This window comes from Canis lupus, chromosome 19, assembly GCF_048164855.1.
Source record: "Canis lupus baileyi chromosome 19, mCanLup2.hap1, whole genome shotgun sequence".
Classification (NCBI taxonomy): Eukaryota; Metazoa; Chordata; class Mammalia; order Carnivora; family Canidae; genus Canis; species Canis lupus.
The window spans coordinates 4,627,314-4,646,102 of NC_132856.1; the positions used below are offsets into that span (position 1 = coordinate 4,627,314).

An 18,789-nucleotide genomic window follows, 5' to 3' on the forward strand; every position below is an offset into this window, starting at 1 on the left:
CAGGGCTGGTGACTGGGTAATGTGCAGAGCCCCACGAAGACAAGTCAGCTCCCTCCTGGCCTACGGTCCCTTGGGGCAGTAGCCGTTCTTTTCCTCCTCCCAGCCTCATCACCCTTGGCACGCGGCCCAGCACAGTGCCGAAGTGTTTGTTGAGGGAATCCCAGACGCTTGGGCTGGGTCCATATCTCACACAGCGCTTTCTTCTCAACATCCCAGAGGTGTGGCCCCCACTGGTGTTCGGTGGCCAGCGACTGCCTGATGAACAGTAACACTATCTGTTTAGCACCTGGCCCTGGCCCTGACGGAGGCCTATAAATATTTGCTAAAATGACCCAATGAGTTGCCAGTCTACCCCATTAGGCAGGCAGGAGGCTCTTTAAGAGTAGGGACAGGGCCTATGTCACCCCTGACCTTCTAACCCACACTCCACCCCCCCCCCCAGCCTGGCACCACAGAGAGCTCCAGATGCCTGCTGAATGACTGAATGCGCGAGGCGGCCCAGGTTTCCTGGGAGAGTTCAAGTACTGGGTTAGAGGAGGCCGGAGGAGCTAGTGAGGGCGGGGGCATGGCGTGGGATGGCGATCCGGGTGGGACCGGGTGGGACCGGAGGTGGAACGGTGAGGAGAGGGAGGGGGTCTGGGGCGGGCTGAATGCAGTGGGGTGGGATGAGGCAGGGCGCAAGTGAGCTGAAGCGGGCTGGCGCTGCCCTGCCTCCCGCTTCCACTGCTCGGCCCAGTCGGGGCTGCTCCCACGGCCGCCCCGCCGCCGCTTCCAGTCCCGCCGCCCCCCCTCGGCGCGGGCGCGCACCTGCAGCGCTAGGCAGCGCGCGTCACTGCTCTGCAGCGCGGCTCGCAGGTCCTCCACCAGCTCGCGCAGGCTGCTGTTCTCCTCCTCCAACCGCGCCAAGCGCTCGCCGCCCCGCCCGCCGTCGGGGCCGCCGTCGGGGCCGCCGTCCGGGCCGCCCTCCGGGCCGGGCGAGCGGGGCGGCCGGCGGCGGCGGCGCGGGCGGCGCAGGCGGATCTGCGTCTCGATGTGCTCGCTGAGCGCGCCGCGGGGCAGCCGGGGGCCCTCGCGGGTCCCGAAGTAGCCGCAGAGGCGCGCGTGGAACTGGCGGAAGGTGAGCTCGGGCGGCTCCGCGCGCAGCGCCAGGCGCGCCTCCTCTGCGGCGTCCTCGTCCCCGGCGGCGGCTGCCCCGGCGGCCGCGTCCCCGTGGCTCGCGTCTCGGGCGGCCGCATCCCCGGAGGCCTCCCCGGCGGCGGCGGCCCCGTCGGCGCGCAGCCCCAGCACGGCGCAGAGAGCGCGGAAGTCGGCGCGGGGCAGGCGGCCGGCGCCGCGGCAGTCCAGGTGGTGGAAGACCTCCTGCAGGTACTGGTCCAGGCCGGTGGCCAGCACCACGATCTCGTTCTCCACGCCGCGGTCCAGCCCGTAGTGGTGCGCCAGGGCGCTCAGCAGCCACTGCGTGCGCCGCGCGGGCCGGCGGTACGGGTCGCCCGCCGCGCCCTCCCCGCCGGCCTCCCGGCCCGGGCCGCTGGGCTCCATCGCCGCGCGCCGCCGCTCGGGTCCCTCCGCCCCGCCACTTCCAGGGGCGGCCCCAGAGTTCCCGAAAGGAGGGGCTTAGCGGTCGCGGTCGGGTTGGGGCGGCGCAGAGGGCCGCGTCCAGCCGCTGTTTGCGCGGGTTAGTTAGGAGGGAGTCGGGGTGGGGGGCCAGGTGCCTCTCGGCGCGTTTCTCCGGGTGCCCCCCGCCCCGCGCTCTTCGCCCCTCATCACTCCCGGGGCCTTCCTGGCGTCTCCATCTCCTTCCCCCTCCAGGCTCTGTCGGCTTTCGACTCCCGACTCCCGCAGCTTCTGTCCACCCGCCTAGCGCTGGGAGTTGGCCCGGGGACGCGCGAGGCGTGGGCGCAGGAGGGCAGCCGGGGAGGGACGGGACGGTGGCTGCCGGGTCCTGTTGCTGGGGGCGTGTCCCAAGCCCACGTGTCACCCCCCCCCCCAGCGCCTTTCCGGGGGAGCCCCGCGGGCTGGCTCTCGCCGCCCCCTCCTCGTGCAGGTGCGGGGAAGCGCCTCTCCCCTCAGGTCGGACACCGAGCTCCCAAGCTCACAGGTCGCTGCACCGTAGATAGTGCAGAGGCTCACGCGGTGACCAGAGCAGAGACACAGGGTTGGAGAAGTCAGAGGGCTGCTTGAGGGACTCTCGCTGGTAAGAAGTCGATCTGAAACAGACCCTTGCTCCCTAAGTTCTGTGTGTGTTTGGTGAGGCGTGGGGGGTGGGGGAGGCAGGGATAAAAAAGTGATGGTTTTACAGCCCTTACAGGTGTGCCTGTGGCCGTGAGTTGGCCACGTGACCTGGGTTCCTCCCAGAGCTGGGGCTATGCTAACAGGTTGTTTGGCCAACATTTTCTCTGGTGCCTTACAACACATTTCTGAAAGGTGACAGAAAAAAACCACCTTCTCAGGGGAGACCTAGGCTGTTTTTCCTTTCTCTTTCACAAGAGAGATGTCATGCACCTGTTACCCGCTCTGGGACCCGTTATCTGGCCGTGTTGGAGCAAGAGGCAGACTATTCAACTGTCCTTGGCTGTCAAGTCAGAGCCAGAATCCAGCCTTCTCTATGATTCTAGAAATCTAAATGTTTGAAAAGGCAGTAAAAATCTGTTTCCTGTGCTGCAGTATCCCAGAATCAGCACTTTGTTTGCAAATTTCTCCTCATTCTTGAAGATTTTGCCCAAGGGAAGGAGTTAGATGCTTCTCCCCAGCCATTTTGGACTTTTTTTTTTTTTTAATTACAAAAGTAATAGCATCTTGACCAAAAGTTTTACATCAATTCTACTTCTTGGCTCCTACCTTAGACACGTGCACAGGATATTCACTGCATCATTGTTTATGATATTGAGAAACTAGAGACAACCTGGTACTCATCAGTGCTTCAGCCAGGATGAATCACCATAAAAGGATGAGTGAAAAAAGCAAGTTGCAGTGTAGTATGTACAATATTATGACTTCAGTAGCAATAACAACAAAACCACACCAAACAGTATTAAATATTTTTATAATGACATGTGTATATAACTGTGTAGAATAAAATTGGAACGGGGGTGCCTGGAGGGCTCAGTTGGATAAATGTCTGCCTTTGGCTCAGGTCATAGTCTCAGGGTCCTGGGATCGAGCCCCGCATCAGGTTCCCTGCTCAGTGGGGAGCCTGCTTCTCCCTCTGCCTCCACCATCTTGAAAAAAGACGGAAGGATTCAAAACCGATGCAGTGGTTATTTCGGAGGATCAAAGATGTTTAGCCTTTGCTGTAACATTTCCCTTTTTGACAAGGCAATCACTTTTTTTCCTTCTTTTGAGGGAAGACACACTTTATTTACCATTTACATAGCATAAAATTCACCCACTGAAGGGTGTTAAGTAAATGCTTTTAGTACGTTTGTAGAATCTAGACCCATCACAATCTAACTTCAGAAAATTCTCATCATCCATTTCCCAAAAACCCTTGTACTCCTTAGCTCATTTTCGACTTCACCCTGCACCCCTAACCTCCCTCGCTAGGCAACCACCACTTTCTATTTCTACAGATTTGTCAATTCTGGACCTTTTGTATAAGTAGAATTCTACAGTATGTGACTGGCTCCTTTTGGAAAACGTTAACAGTGATGTTTGCAAGGCTCACCGACTCTGTAGCCTGTGTATCAGTACTTTCTTCCTTTTTACCACAGGGTGATATTCCATCATGCGGCTCGATCTGTTCTGTTCATCAGTTATTTGTTTATCAGCTGATGGACATTTGGGTTGTTCCCACGTTTTGGCTGTTCCAAATAGCACTGTTGTGAATATTCATGTGCAAGGTTTTTTTTTTTTTTAAGATTTATTTATTTATTCATGAGAGTCACAGAGAGAGAGAGAGAGAGAGAGAGAGAGAGAGAGGCAGAGACACAGGCCGAGGGAAAAGCAGGGTCCCTGCAGGGAGCCCGATGTGGGACTGGATCCCAGGACCCCAGGAGCCAAAGGCAGACAGACGCTCACCCGCTGAGCCACCCAGGTACCCCTCATGTGCAAGTTTTTGTGTGCACATGTTTTCATTTGTCTTGTGTGTTGACCCAGGAGTGGGACCGCTGCTTGGATGGTGGTTTTATGTTTAATTTTTGAACTGTTTTTTTTCACCATGGCTGCCCCATTTGCCCTTCTAGCGGCGGTGTTCTCATTTGTTTCTTGACAGGGGAAGTAACACGGATGTCCTCCATCCTCCATCTCAGCTCCCGGGGCCCCATCCTTGCTCAGCAGGTCCCCATCCTTGGCTCTCTTCACACCCCGTGTCCAGTCTGTCAGGCTGTCCAGGGCTCTGCCCTCACAGCACATCCTGCATCCCACTCAGTGGCCCCATGCCACACGTACTGCCCTGAGCCAAGCCCCCAGCGGCTGTCACCTGTATGCTTCCAGCAGGCTCCCCCAAAGACTGCCTTTGGACTCCTACAGTGTGTTCTCCACAGCCAGAGGATCCCCTCCTCTGCTCAGGAACCCCCAATTCTTTCCCTCTCACAGGGACTCAGGGCCAAGTCCTCACCATGCCTCCAAGGTCAGGTCACCCCACTCCCAGCCGGCCCCCAGCGTCAGACCTCCTCTCCTGCTGCCTTCTCCCCTGACCTCCTCCCTGTTCCTTCTAGCTCACCTCAGGCTATTTGGAGCTGCCTCTCCCAGACGTTCACAGCCCCCTCACCTCCAATGCCTTTGCTCCAACATCACGTCCTAAGCGAGGCTTTTGGGGACACCGGAAGCCCTCTGCCCCTCTGCCGGCTCTGTCTTCCCTGTGTGTGTAGTCTCCCTGTATTAAACTGTCACTCAACCATGAGGGCAGCGATACTTGTCTGTTCCCCTGGCACAGTGTCTGGCACACCGGAGGGAGACAGTCTCCAGCTTTCTTCTCAGATGCCTCCCTGGTTGCCCCTGGGAATGGTGTAGTGTGTTGCCTTCCACATATCTTCTTTGCCTGTCAGTGGTATGTAGACTTTTTGTTTGTATTTTGGCTCTTCCGCCACGTTGCTGTTCATCTGTGGGGTCTGAGCTTTGTGAGGCCAGGAACCTGATGCCCCTCAGTCCCAGCAGGGGCCTGGTACTGCACAGGCGCTAATAACGTTGGTTCGTAGGAACACACATTTGTAGATGTGAACTCACTGCAGCAAACGGGAAGCCTGCCTCCAGGTGGCATTGGTGGGATTCAGTGTCCTTGGATCTAGCGATGTTAGGAGTCAGTGAGACTCCCAACCTTGGCTGTTGATTGCCCCCCGCTGCCCCCCAGGCTGGACTGTAGAAGCTTCTAGGCCTGGGGCCCATGGCTGTGGGTTTGCTGGGTACATTTCGAACGGCACCCTGGAATTCGGCTCTGGATGTCCCAGTTGCATCTATGCAGCTGAATTGGATTGGACTTCACGTTAGTGCTGAGAGCCGGCCGCGCAGCTCGCCTGGGCCTCGCCCCTACCCCTGTCGCTGCAGCTGGGGGCTGCTTTGGGTGACGGAATCCTTTGAACAGTAGTGTTCCTGGGCCAGTCAACATTGAAAAGAAAGCCTTGAAATATCTTGCCATGGAGCGTTGCCTGGGCCTCCGCCCCCCCCCCCCCCCGCAGCTCAGCAGGGGCCCGGGGAAGTCAGGGTTGATAATGGGGCGCTGTCAGGCCTGTCTGTCTGCTGGGCGGTGTTACCAGGCGCCTCTGAAATCATTCCGGTTGGACCCACAAGGTTTTTGTTGAAGGTTCGAAGTGAGCAAACTCAGAGGTCTCCTGTGCTCTTTTGTTCGGAGCTGGGGGGATGGGTATGTGTCTGCGTGGGGGAGAGCTGAGGCCCCAGCAAAGAGATGATTTTCTAAAGTCAGTTCACTATTGTTTGAGCCATTTCAAAAAGTATATTGTTTAACATTGTCTTTAAACAGCCCAGAAAAAAATGCTAAAAAGCAAAAATCACCCCCAGAAGAGGGCGGGGGACTAGGGGGCAGAGAGGGGGGGTCTACAGATACTTCTGATGTATTTGTTTCCAGGCGTTTTCCATGCATTTGGGCATGAAAGGACTTCCCTGGGGTGGCTGTTACATGACTATACATCTGTCAAAGCACTTAAAAAGGACGAGTTTTACAGGATGTGAATTGTAGCTCATTAAACTTAACATAAAGAAACACGGTTGAAATGCTGTTGCCAGGATCTTTCTTTGCACATCAACCATACTTCCTAAACAGCTTGCCATCATTAATATGCCTTTGCAAATGTTCTTGAGCACCACTCGTGTTCCCTCCTACGACTGAGCTCTAAGGTGCTTCATTGTCCTCCAGGGACGCACATCAAGGTAGTTTGCAGTTTTTCTCCATTAAAACAACACCGTGAACTGTTGACTCTGTATCCCAAGTGATTTACTATTGTGCCAGGGAGTTTGAACATTTTATTCGCTCTTGATACTGTCAAACTGTTTTTCAGAAAGCTTTCGTCATTCTATGCAGTCCCTGGAGTGTCTGGGAATGTCTGTGAGTCCTCATTTTTAGTGACAGAGCTTTTATATTTTCAGGAGACTTGGTTAGTAGATTTGCTTAGTGTTCAGACACCAATTTTACTTCTAATAAAAATCGGACTGAACTAGGCAAAGCTTTCTTAGTCATAGCACAAAATGAATGGTCCAAAAAGGAAAAAAATCAGTCAATTTGAAACTTTTGCACTTCAAACAGCAGTGGTAAAGACACCCTTAAGAAAGGGAAAGGACCCAGAGGAGACCAGAAAATGTTTGTAAAACATAGGTCCAGTAAAGGACTTGTATTCAGACTTTACAGATAACTCCTACAGCTCAGAAGAAAAACAACCCAATCAAAAAGGGGGCAAAAGAGAGGAACAGATGGTTTACCAAAGAGGATATATGAATTGCCGATAAGTCCATGAAAAGATCTCAGTATCATTAGTCATTAGGGAAATACAAAATAAAACTGCAATGGGATGCTGTTTCATACTCATGAGGATTCGTAATAAGTTAGACCCACAATAAATGGTTTCTGGACGACATGGAGACAGGAACCCTCATACTATGATGGTGGGAATGTGAAATGGTGCAGCTGCTTTGGAAAACAGTTTGACAAATTCTCAAAAAGAGCAAGTGTGAAACTGCTGATGTGGAAATATTGGAGTTTAGGAGTGAATGGCCAAGAAAGACGTCTTTGGTGCAAAAAGGTGGTTTTATTAAAGCACGGGGACAGGACCCCCCCCCCCCCCCCGCCCCGGCCCCCGGGGACAGAAAGAGCTGCATTTGAGTTGTGATGGGTGACTGATTATATACTTTCAAGTTGGGAGAGGGGTTAGGGATAGCATAAGTCTCTAAGGGTTTTGGAAACAAAATTTCTAGGACCTTGCAGGGTGGGGGGGTGGGAGTTAGCTTTTATAAAGAAAAGGTGGTTTATTACTATCTAGTAAAACCTTAGTGGTGAGACCCTTCGGATGTATATCAGTGCAGCACATGCTTGCAGGATGATTGCCAACGTGTATCTTGGGGGTGGAGGGGATGGTAAAGGAAGTTTCCAAAAGGATTTTTATATGTTAAAGGAGACTTTCAGGGTCCTGGAAGTTCGGACTAATATTAAGCCAGGATTGCTTTCTGCCTCTAGCAAAGTATCTAGAGGCAGCTGAGTCCTAGAGGAAGATCACTCTGCATGTCTCAAGGACTTGTCAATGGGCTGTAAGTAGTAAGGAAATTTAAATCTTTTTCTTTTGCCTTTGTTCTCTGCATCACTACCACATCATTACCGCATGACCCAGCTATTTAACTCTGAGTGTCTACCCAAGAGAATGAACACATTTGTCCACGCAGAGACTTTTTGTGGGCATGTTCATGACAGCATTTTTGATAAATATCTAAATGTTCAACCTCAATGTCCATTAACTGATGAACAGATAGGCAAAATGTGCATCACACAATGAAGCATTATTCAGCCATGAAAAGTAATGGAGTATTGATTAATACTACAGCATGAATGAACTTCAGAAACATTATGCTAAGCGAAAGAAGTCAGTCACGAAGCAAAGCCATGTATCACATGACTCCATCTATGTGAAATGTCCAGAAAAGGGATAGGAAGTAGATTAGTGGTGACCTGGGGCTGGGGCTCAGAACAGAGATTAATCGTAAATGTGTATGAAGGGTCTTATTAGGAAGATAAAAATGTTCTAAAACTTATTTATGGTGATGGTTTTGTCACTTGGTAAAGTCACTAAAAATCATTAAATTCTATACTTGAAATGGATGAATTTTGTGATATAAAATATACCTCAGTACAGCGATTAAAAAGGGGGGTTAGAGGGATCCCTGGGTGGCGCAGCGGTTTGGCGCCTGCCTTTGGCCCGGGGCGCGATCCTGGAGACCCGGGATCAAATCCCACATCGGGCTCCTGGTGCATGGAGCCTGCTTCTCCCTCTGCCTGTGTCTCCGCCTCTATCTCTCTCTCTGTGTGTGACTATCATAAATAAATAAAAATAAATAAATAAATAAATAAATAAATAAACTTAAAAAAAAAAGGGGGGGTTAGAGATGGTGAGGAGAAGACGGATATAGCTGTTCCCCAAATATGCATCCAGCTGCCAGAGGCTTGGGAGAACTTCAGAAAGCCTCAGGTGCCCATGGAAGCTTTGGCGCTCCCCTACCCTGCGAGGAAGAAGGACACAGTGATTGAATCCCTTCAGATTGCTCTGCACCGTGGCTTTGCCCTTCCTCCTATCCGGATGTGGAGTCTGTTCTTCATCCCCTTGGGTCTTGGCTGGCCCTTGTGACTTGCTCTGGTCAATGGATATGGTGGAAGTGATGCTGTGCCATTTTCAGGCCTAGGTGACAAAGGGCCTTGTAGCGTGCACCCCTGCCCTGAGAATGCCATTGGAGGAAGCTAGTCCAGCCAGGTGGAGCATGAAGGGTCATATGGTGGGGAGGGAGGATTAAGGTACCCCAACTGCCATTTTGGAGCTTCCAGCCCTGTTGATACAGATGATGCAGCCCAGTGAGTGAGTCTGACCCCCACCAGTGGTTGCCCAGCTGATCCACAGAACTGTAAAAAAATAATAAGTGGCTGTTGTTTTAATGCTGTTAAGTTTTGGGATGTTTTGCTATGCAGCAACAGACAACTGGAACACATGCCCTTTCTTCTTTACGTGGACTTTGCCTGTCCTGAAGCCATCTTTGCTGATGGAGGTGCGATTTTGGATCCACCTTTCACAGCTGAGTGCCAGGTAGCACACCTTTGCCCTCACTCCATCCCATGACACGCTGGATCTTGACCTCGACACCATTTCTCTCAGGGTAGTGGTTCTAATCCTTGACTGTGGAATAGAGTCTTGGTGGAGGTAATTTTGAAAAATATGGGGGTCTGTTCCAGTTGTTTATTATCATGCAACAAATCATCTTAAACCTTAGTGCCTTTTTTTTTTTCCTTAGAGCCTTTTTTTTTTTTTTTTAAGATTTTGTTTATGTATTCATGAAAGACACAGAGAGAAAGGCAGAAAGAGAAGCAGGCTCCTCACAGGGAGCCCGATGTGGGACTCCATCCGCAGACCCCAGGATCACACCATGAGCCGAAGGCAGATGCTCAACCACTGAGCCACCCAGGTGCCCCTAAACCTTAGTGGCTTAAGACGAGAATAATTTATGTTGGTCATAAATCTGCAATTTGGGGTGAACTTGGTGATAACAGCTGATTTTTGCTACACATAGTGTCAGTTGGGGGTGGCTTAAAGGCTGGGAGCTGGAATCTTTGGAAACCTGGCACTCTTGCATGTTTGGTGCTTGGGGCTGGGAGTCAGCTGGGAGCTCTGCTGGTGCTATGGCCAGCACATCTCCATGTGGACTTGCCATGTGGCTGCTTGTGCTTCTTCACAACATAGTGACTGAGTTCTTAGAATGAGCTCCCCAAATGGACAAAACAGAAGTGGATGGAGTTTGTATAAGCTGGCCTCAGAAGTCAGAGTGTCACTTTGGCTGAGATGATCACAAAGGTCTATCTGGGTTCAAAGGGGAAGGGACTAGGCCCACCACTGGATGGGAGGAGTGCCAACATCACTCTAGAAGAAGAATGTGTGGGAAGGAATCTATTGAAGTGACTCTCTTCAGAAAATACCCTGTGTTTACTGGTTCCTAAGCCCCACCGCTGGAGAATCAATACTGCAGGTCTGGAGCGAAGCCTCAGGATTGAAGTTCTGACATACTCCCTGGTGATTCTGATGCATATCCAGGACCAGGTAATGGTGCTTTGTCTAAGACCTGTGGCCCCTCAATTCTGAGCTCAGAGCTGTCCCCACGGGAGATGCTGCGGAGGTTGGTTGCTGCCATGAGTGGTCATGTGGTATGCTGTTCCCTCTGCTTGGAATACTTTCTCTTGCTTTCACTGCTTGGCAAGCCCCGAAGTTTGGCTTTTGTCACCTCCTCCATGAAACCTGTCCCTGGCTCCTGCCCCCTCTTGCCAGTCACCTTGTGGTGTGTCCCTGCACGCCAACGCCTTGGTCATTACATAGTCTACGTAGGGAGCAGCAGCCAGCCTCTCTCACCTGGGGGTTTGGGTGGGCGGGTATTTGCAGACTTTGGAGTCAGTCTGGACTTCAGTCCAGCGCTGCCAGGACACACTCACCCGTGTGGCCTCAGGCAAGTCGTGCCACTAGTCTGAGACTCAGTTTCCTCATCTCTTTAAGGACGTCAGCGACAGAAGCAGAGAGTCTATGTGAAAGAGGTTCGGGGTAGGGTAGGGTTATCAGAGTTTTCAGAGCCCATGGCTTCTGCTGCCTTTATCAAAGAATGGGACGCAGGGGCTGCTGGCGGTATAAGGGGGAGGCAAAACCCCTGTCCCCTGTACTGTAGGGAAGGGCGAGGCATATAATAGGTGCTCACGTTCAGAGCAGGAATTCCTTAAAGACTGAATGAATGAGTGGATGAAAGGAGGCAACACCTTTTTTGCCAGACCTTGTCTGTGCACCTGGTGGGAGGCGGGAAGCCCCAACCCCCGGAGCCCCGCCCCGGAGCCCCGCCCCCGAAGCCCGGGCCGCGCCCGTCTCCTAGCAACTGTCAAACACAATTGCGCGGCGGCGTCCCGCGGGCCTCCCTGCGGCGGTGTGCGAGCGGACTGACGCCCCGGTCTGACCCCAGGTTGCTGCCCAGCGCATCCCCTTGCAGGTACGGAAGGTCCCCCTCTATCTGCTGCTCCACCTGGGCACCCCTTTCTAAACAAAACCTTAGCCCGGGTTCCTCCTCCCGGAGGAGGCCTTTTAGAGCACACGTGGGAGTGGGAGGAGGCCCATTCGTGTCTCGCCTCGGGGGTTCTCGCCCTCTTCGACCTCTCCAGGCTCTTGCACGTGCTGTCCCCCTTGCCTGGTTCGCAGGTCCCCACATTGCAAACCCATCCTGTGCTCTCGCCCAAGGCTTCTCGAGGGGAAGCACCTGCTTCTCTCCCAGCTTTGCGGTTCTCGGTAAGTGCACTTACCTGGAGCTGGCGTTCCAGAGGGCCAGTGATTGATTTGTGAAAGGAGGAGCGGCTGGGGCGGGGAGGATAGACTCAAGTTGGAGAAACTGGGGATACTTATGATTACTGCCAGCCATCATTCTCTGTGGTTCATTGTTGAGTGCCTACCGTGTGCCAGGCAGTGTCCCAGGCCTTGACCCTTCAACCCAGGACAGGGAAGGGAAGGAGGGGAAAAGTGAGTCATCCTGAAGGAGGTGAAGCTTACCTCCTGGGAATAGAGGGAGGTGACAGCAGTGCCTTTATTTTCTTGCAGCCAGGAGTGCCGCGCCTGTGGGTGCTCTTCAGAATGTCGCTGCACGCCTGGGAGTGGGAGGATGAGGACAGGGTGAGCATGGGGCCCATGTCCTCCATGGGCAGCTTTTACCAGTCTGGGAGTGAGTGTGATATGGAGGAGTACCTGAAGGTCAAAGCCCAAGCCCAGGAGTCAGACTCTGAGCACCCATTCAGCAGCGAGTCCTCATATGGGCCCGCCAGCACCTTCAACTCTGATGTGCCCCAGGTGGTTCCCTGCAAATTCATCATCTCACTGGCCCTCCCAGTCAACACTGGTAAGTACTAGAGCTGAATCCCAACACCCTCTCAAAAAGGGAGTGCACAGATGACCTTCTCCCAGAGGTTTGGGGCACCTAGGCTCTGTCTACTGTCTTCCCCAAGTGGGGTGCCCAATGCCAGCAGCAGAGCTCAGGAAAGAAACTGCAATTTTAGGGGGTTCACTGTGGGCTAGGCAAGTGAGTGATTAAACACACTCCATGTGCTTAATTTATTGGGCCTAGCAACTGTCAACAACCCTAATTATTCTATTTGTGGATGAATGAATGAGAAACAGGTTAGGGCATTGGTTCCCATAAACTGGCTATCCATCATCAGGTTCCGTGTTTAAATTCTCAGATGTGCTGAATTAAAATCTCTGAGTATATAGGCATATCAGTTACCTTTTGCCCCCCAAATCCTGTGTAACAAATTTGAACAACTCCCCAAGCCCGGGGCTCCAAATGCAAATCCCTTGTTCTCCTGGATGGGCAGGTGGGGGGATCCAGGCTAGGCTCCCTGTGGTGGGCTCTGCTCTGCTTCATGTGTGCCTCTCATCCTTCTGCTGGACATGTGGGTCAGCCAGACACATTCTGTGTGTCTCTGCTTTTCCTTAACAAGAGGGCAAGCCCAAACATCCAAGAACTCTTCAGGTCTTTGGGCACCTCCCCCACCTGCTAACATTTTTTGGGCCAAAGTGAATCACATGATTGAACGCCAAGATTAGGGGCAGAGTAAAGAACTCTTTTAGAGTTCTTTCGAATTGACCTATCTTCTGGGGAACTTGAACTTTTTTACTGCCAAGACCGGGGAAGGCAGGTGAAGCACCTCAGGTGAAAAATTTAAAGAGACACTCCCTCTCAGAGTCATGCACTGAATTTTTGTGCCCTGATGTCCAGTGCAGACCCTGTTAACTCTACTGGCTAGACAGACTGGACCTGCATCTCAGCCCCCAAGCAGGGCAAGCAGCATGGGAGTGGGTGTCCTTCCACAGCATCAGGCTCTTTCTTGGTTCCAGAGAACTGTGGAGATGGGTGTACTTTCCCATGTGAGGTTCAAACAAGACTCATTAAATTCATGTCTTCTAGGTTATAAAGGAAAATATACAATTTTGATAGAAAAATATAGGAAACACCCTAAAATGGACAAACCAACTGCAAAGTATCGCCGTTACTACCACATTGAGTATTTCCTTCTGCCAGATGATGGGGAGCCTAAAAAAGTTGACATGGTGGTATTTCCAATGGTGGCCAAAGTGTTCCTGGATTCAGGAATTAAGGTGTGTGTGTACCTTGTATATAGTCTAATACTGCATAAGGTGTGCTTGCTTCCCCTGGAGCTTGCTAGAAATGCAGAATATTGGGATCCCCCCTGCCAGACCTACTGAATGAGAATCCACACTGACCTAAAAATACCAATTACTGAGCTTTCTATTTACATATCTTTATCTAGAAATTTCTTTGGTGGTTCAAAGTTTTTGCTCCTTTTGTGATTTCCTTCTCTGTATGAGTACCTGTGTATATCCATGTGCGCACACACTCCCACCCTCCTGCCTGTGGTCTGGCTCTGGGTCAGTGTTTGGAAGTCATCAGAAAGGGCACGGTTTGCAGGTAACTGCTTTGTCTTTTCTGATGAACCCAGAAGTGTGATGGGCTCTAGCTGGGACACTTGTTTCCTGAATGAGGTGGGAGCTGGGAGCGGGGTTGGGAGGAGCGCTGGGTACAAAAGGCAGGCAGGTGGAGAGCAGGGCTCAGAAGGCTGAGGCTGGCGGGGGTGAGGAATCTCAGGCTGCTGAGCCTTCCAGTCTTGCACACTTAAGGCCTCTCGGTGTTCTTTGACACAGACAGTGAGGCCTTGGCAAGAAGGGGACAAAGTCTGGGTGTCATGGACGCAGACTTTTAACATCAACATGACGAAGGAATTACTAAAGAAAATAAATTTTCACAAAATAACCATGAGGGTCTGGGACACCAAGGACAAGGTTTCAAGAAAAGTCAAGTATTACCGGTTAAAGACAACTGGGTATTCAGAAGATACAGGATGTTGTGGTGAGTCGAGTATTTGTGTTTTATTTGAAACATTGCTAGAGGTGCGTGACTTCTCACCAGTAACAGGAGCAGAGCCAGTGTCCCCTCGTTTACTTCATCTCATTTTCCCCAGGGCACATGTTGATTTGTGTGTCCGTGGTGCCCCATCCGTCCAGGACAAGCTTGAGCATCAGGAAGTAGCGCCTCATGGAGTTGTGTCTGAGGGTGGGCAGTGTCTGTGCATGCACATTGGTCACCACCTCTGCCTCCACCACATTTCTGGACTTCTGTTCCCAGGAAGCACTCACATGTCTCCTGACATGGGTGTTAGCTACTATCCAAAAAAAAAAAGACACCAAGAAACAAGAGAAAACTTTAAAATCCCATGATCCTGAGACAACCGTATTAGACCTTCTAATTCTTATTTGGGTAAATATTTTATCAATACCAGAAAGTCTCCTCTTGAGCTCACTTCCAAGGAGAGAGCTAGGAGGAGTGGAAAAATCCAGGCTTTGAAGTCCGCCAGCTTAATCAAACCTGTCTCCCATCTTGAACTAGCCAGTGGCCTTGGGCACCCTTCCACTTCCTCTGGTTATATGCACCCAGGGCACAGGGATGGGAATGTCCCCACACCTCCAGCAATAAAGAGGGTGTGTGTTGTCGCTAAAGAATTTAGAAGCTATACTAAAATGCTATCAATTGAACTAGGCCGTGGCATTAATTTTAAGATGCATCCAGTTTTTAGAGATGTGAAAAGGTCATGGCGAGGTGCATCCGAGAATGGATGGAGTATGGTGCTATTATCACTATTGTTGGTGGCTCCAGACAAGTATAGTTACCCCCCAATTTACAGTGAGCAAAGAACACTGACACCTGCCTGAAGGGCGTGAATCGGAACCCGTTTTTTGTGTGACTAGAAACCCTCTGCTTTCTTGGGCTTTCCAGCCTGCCTTCTCGAGGAGCCTTTCTGGCCCTGGGGGCTTGCTGCTTCTGACTGTTCATCTTTCACTTATACCTGAGGTTTCCTGGTGCTGTTGGCATTTTGGGTCAGACCATTCCTTGTTGTGGGGGCTCCCTGTGCTTAGCAGCACTCCTGGCCTCCACCTGCTAGATGCCAGGAGTAGCCTCCCAGTTGTGACAACCAAAATTTTCTTCAGACGTTGCCAAATGTCTCCTGGGGAGAAAAGCAGACTCACCCCTGGCTGAGAATCACTTGTTTATATCTACACTACTCATTGTAGGGTTTCTGTGTGAGAAAATGGCATTCAAGGTGACTTTTCTTTTTGGACCAAAGGAAAGACCCGCATCTTCAAAGTGTGGGATTCAAAATCACCTCTCTTAGATGTATTTGGAGTGTGCCTAGATGTAGGATCCAGGGCCTACCCCAGAGTTGCTGAGCCAGAATTTCTGGTAAACATCTGCCCTGAAGTGAGCTCACATTGGAGCAGGGGTGTTGGGGCGGGTCTATCAGGAAGGCTTCCCTGAGAAGGGGCCAGAGGAGCCGAGTCTGGAAGGGTAAATGGAATCAGCTGGCCAGAAAAGGAAGGAGGCCCTGCAGGGAGGGCCATGGGCCTTTGTGAGTATTCTTGAAATGACAGCACTTGTTCTTCCTCAAACCCCATCTCAAGCCTGGCATCACTGCCTCTTATGTTAAATCATTTTTCCATAAGCTGTGAATGTTCACTTTGAAAAACAATTTAGAAATGACTAGCACAGGGGCGCCTGGGTGTCTCAGTGGCTGGGTGTCTGACTCTTGATTTCAGCTCAAGTCATGATCTCGGGGTTGTGGGATGACAGTCTCTGTGCTCAGTGTGGAGTCTGCTTCTCACTCTCCCACTGCCCCTCCCCCATGCCTTTTTTTTTTCCTCTCTGTCAAATAAATCAATGTTTAAAAAAAAAAAAAAAGAGAGAGAGAGAGAAATTGACTAGGACAAGAGAGAAAGAAATAAGATCCCATGATGCCTGACCAGAGGTGGTCATTATTAACATTTCCCTGTGTGTTTTATATGTAAGGAGAACATTTTTAAAAAGATTTTATTTATTCATGAGAGACACAGAGAGTGAGGCAGAGACATAGGCAGAGGGAGAAGCAGGCTCCCTGTGGGGACCCCGATGTGGGACTTGATCCCAGGACCCCGGGATCATAATCTGAGCCAAAAGGAGATGCTCAACTACTGAGCCACCAGGTGCCCCAGGAGAACATTTTGATGAAAATGCATCTGGTGCACGTGTTGTCTTAAGTCCTGGCTTTTTTCACTTTTAAAGCTATTTTCTTGATACTCCTGTCTCTCGGGAAGGCAGAAATGGCATGAGAGGTTGGCTCATGTTACAAAGAGGATAGGAAACATATTTGGGTGAACCATAGGTCCCATGCCACAACTTGTCAATTTTTGGCTTGCTGGTCTTGAATGGAACATCCCATCAAGTATTAGCCTGTCTCCTCTATTAAATCTGCTCAACTTCTTGGTTTCTCAGTCCTGGACAAAGACTATCATTTGTGAAGCCTTGAAGTCATGTGTGGCATCTGCTATGCCCTCAGCTCTTGGCTGTCTCTCTCTCCAACACTTGGTTGGTGCCCTGCCTGTGTTGTGTTTTTTGGGACTTTCTACCCCCTCAGCTGGCTCTTCCCTCTGCATCCAGGTTTCTTCCCTATCTCCTCTCTCCTACCATTGACTTGTCTATATCACAGCTTTGACCTTGGCACTTCATTGCTCTGCACCTTTTTATATTGGTATCTGTCCTTCAACACTGAATCTAATTGCACCTCCTTTTTTTCACCTCTTTCCTGCATCTTCTATTATCTACATTCATTCATTCGCTCCCTCGGCGCGTTCATTATTCCTCATCTAGTGGTTGCTGCTACAAACATGCAGAGTCCTGTATTGATAGAAATGAAAGATAGAGGGCTCATCTCCCTAGCTGACTGCAAGGAGCCCTGGGAGTAGTTTTGACTTAATAAGTACCAGCTCTCTGACCACAGGAAAGTTATAGAAGTGTCATACTCCCCATCTGTAAAATAGGGCAAGTGGAAGTGCCTTCCTTCAAGTGAGTGTGGTGCTTAAATGGAACCACACAGGTCAAGTACTTAGTGGTCTTGTTTGGAAGAAGCCATTGCCAGTTGGTATTTTGAAGCAGCCTCCTGTGCAACTACTTCTGGTGGGCAGTGGCCCTGCCTGTCTTACCCACATGCTCCATCTCCGGCACCAGGAGAGTGCCGTACACATGGAAGGTGTTCTGTAAGCATTTCTGATTAACCTAGTCAATGATTCTTCTCCTGCATTCTAGAAGAAGTGAAAAATTTGGTTTTAAGTCAGAGAAGATTGTCTGCACAGGGTCTACACATCAGAGGGAAGTGGAACCAGGAGGATGCACGAGAGAAAACAGAGAAAGCAGGAAAGCACACAAAGTCTTTGCATGGTGAGTGGAGATGGCCCCTGAGGACAAGTTAGGTGTGAATCTGGGGCAGGGACAGGGTTGGATTGGTGTTGCTGGTGCCGTGCATGTATACTGCTGTCCCTCGTGTGTATCAGCATCTCCGGCTGGTGCTAGCTCACTCTGGGAAACCAGAGCTGCTCTCAATGCAATCACTTTTTGTCATTGAACCTTTTTCTTTGCTTAATTTTTATTTTATGACTTACAAGACTTTTCTATATATGTGGGGTATTTTTAGAAAAATTAGTGAAGGACAGCCTGGGTGGCTCAGCGGTTTAGCGCCACCTTCAGCCCAGGGTGTGATCCTGGAGACCCAGGATTGAGTCCCACGTCAGGCTCCCTGCATGGAGCCTGCTTCTCCCTCTGCCTGTGTCTCTCTGCCTCTCTCTCTCTCTCTCTCTCTGTGTCTCTCCTGAGTGAATAAATAAAACTAAAAAAAAAAAAAAAGAGTAAGAAAAATTAGTGAATATAGAAAGGTATAAGACAAGCAGGAAAAACAATCTATAGGTCCATCACCAGGAACAAGCATTGTAATATTTGAGTAGTTATTATATACTTTTTGGCCAATTCCTTTGTTGTAAGGTTCTTTTTTTTTTTTTTTTTACACAGATGAGGTTGTCCTGGATACATAATTTTGTTTTCTGAGATTAATATGTCACCATGTACAGTTTCCTATTTACTTAAGAACTTGGCATAAACTCCATTTGTGGTGACTACATAATTTTTCATCTGCTGGTAGCACTGTAACATTCCTTATAGGTGGGAATGTAGGGCTCTTGGGAGTGTTTTCAGTACTCTCTAATATAAACGGTGATGAATTGGACACTGGATAAATAATAGACTTTTTTCTTTCTTTTCCCCCTTATGTGGAGTGTTCTATAAGAAACTAGAGGCCTCCTCTTGCCTCCATTTGTCCAAATAATCATAAAGTCTGTATATTTATTTACTCATTAAAAATTAACCAATTTTTTTATGCTTACCATACACCCATCCCTCTGTCTGGTGACTGGCATTACAAAATGGGTAAAGGGCCCTCATTTTTCAATGAACTAGAATGGAACAAGAAGTCCATTTGCTAATAAATATTATCAGATTCTCACCCAGCAGAGTCTGAAACTTTTTCCAAGATCTCCGAGGAATATGAAAAGATACTCAGAATGGAAGATCTTACTACAGTTCGGTAAGGATGGACCCATGTTATTTTGGGGAGTGGGAGCAGAACCCCTTCTTGTACAAGCTGTACAGACTCTCACCAAGAATCATGTGGATTTTTAGTAACTTAAGTCTGAGCTCATGCAA

General features: G+C 50.3%; 2 protein-coding genes across 22 annotated transcripts in view; one reads left to right on the forward strand and one right to left on the reverse strand.

Moving 5' to 3' along the window:
- EFCC1 (EF-hand and coiled-coil domain containing 1) overlaps positions 1–1,956 on the reverse strand; it is a 41,949-nt gene extending 39,993 nt beyond the window's left edge. Inside the window, exon 1 of one of the 2 annotated variants that reach the window (XM_072784935.1) lies at positions 808–1,956. In XM_072784935.1, the coding sequence (XP_072641036.1) occupies positions 808–1,539 (732 nt within the window). In that variant the 5' untranslated portion in view covers positions 1,540–1,956. The remainder of the gene's footprint in view (positions 1–807) is intronic. The other variant, XM_072784934.1, reaches the window with a different exon arrangement.
- A 7,953-nt stretch (positions 1,957–9,909) lies between these two features.
- Positions 9,910–18,789, forward strand: part of CFAP92 (cilia and flagella associated protein 92 (putative)) — a 60,594-nt gene continuing 51,714 nt past the window's right edge. For 3 of the 20 annotated variants that reach the window (XM_072784940.1, XM_072784941.1, XM_072784943.1), the window contains exons 1-7: positions 11,008–11,157; positions 11,364–11,450; positions 11,757–12,051; positions 13,120–13,310; positions 13,875–14,079; positions 17,344–17,475; positions 18,583–18,670. In XM_072784940.1, coding sequence (XP_072641041.1) covers positions 11,790–12,051; positions 13,120–13,310; positions 13,875–14,079; positions 17,344–17,475; positions 18,583–18,670 — 878 coding nt within the window. In that variant the 5' untranslated portion in view covers positions 11,008–11,157; positions 11,364–11,450; positions 11,757–11,789. Of the gene's footprint in view, positions 11,158–11,363; positions 11,451–11,756; positions 12,052–13,119; positions 13,311–13,874; positions 14,080–17,343; positions 17,476–18,582; positions 18,671–18,789 lie in introns of all 20 variants that reach the window. The other 17 variants (XM_072784944.1, XM_072784953.1, XM_072784947.1 and 14 more) reach the window with 12 other exon arrangements.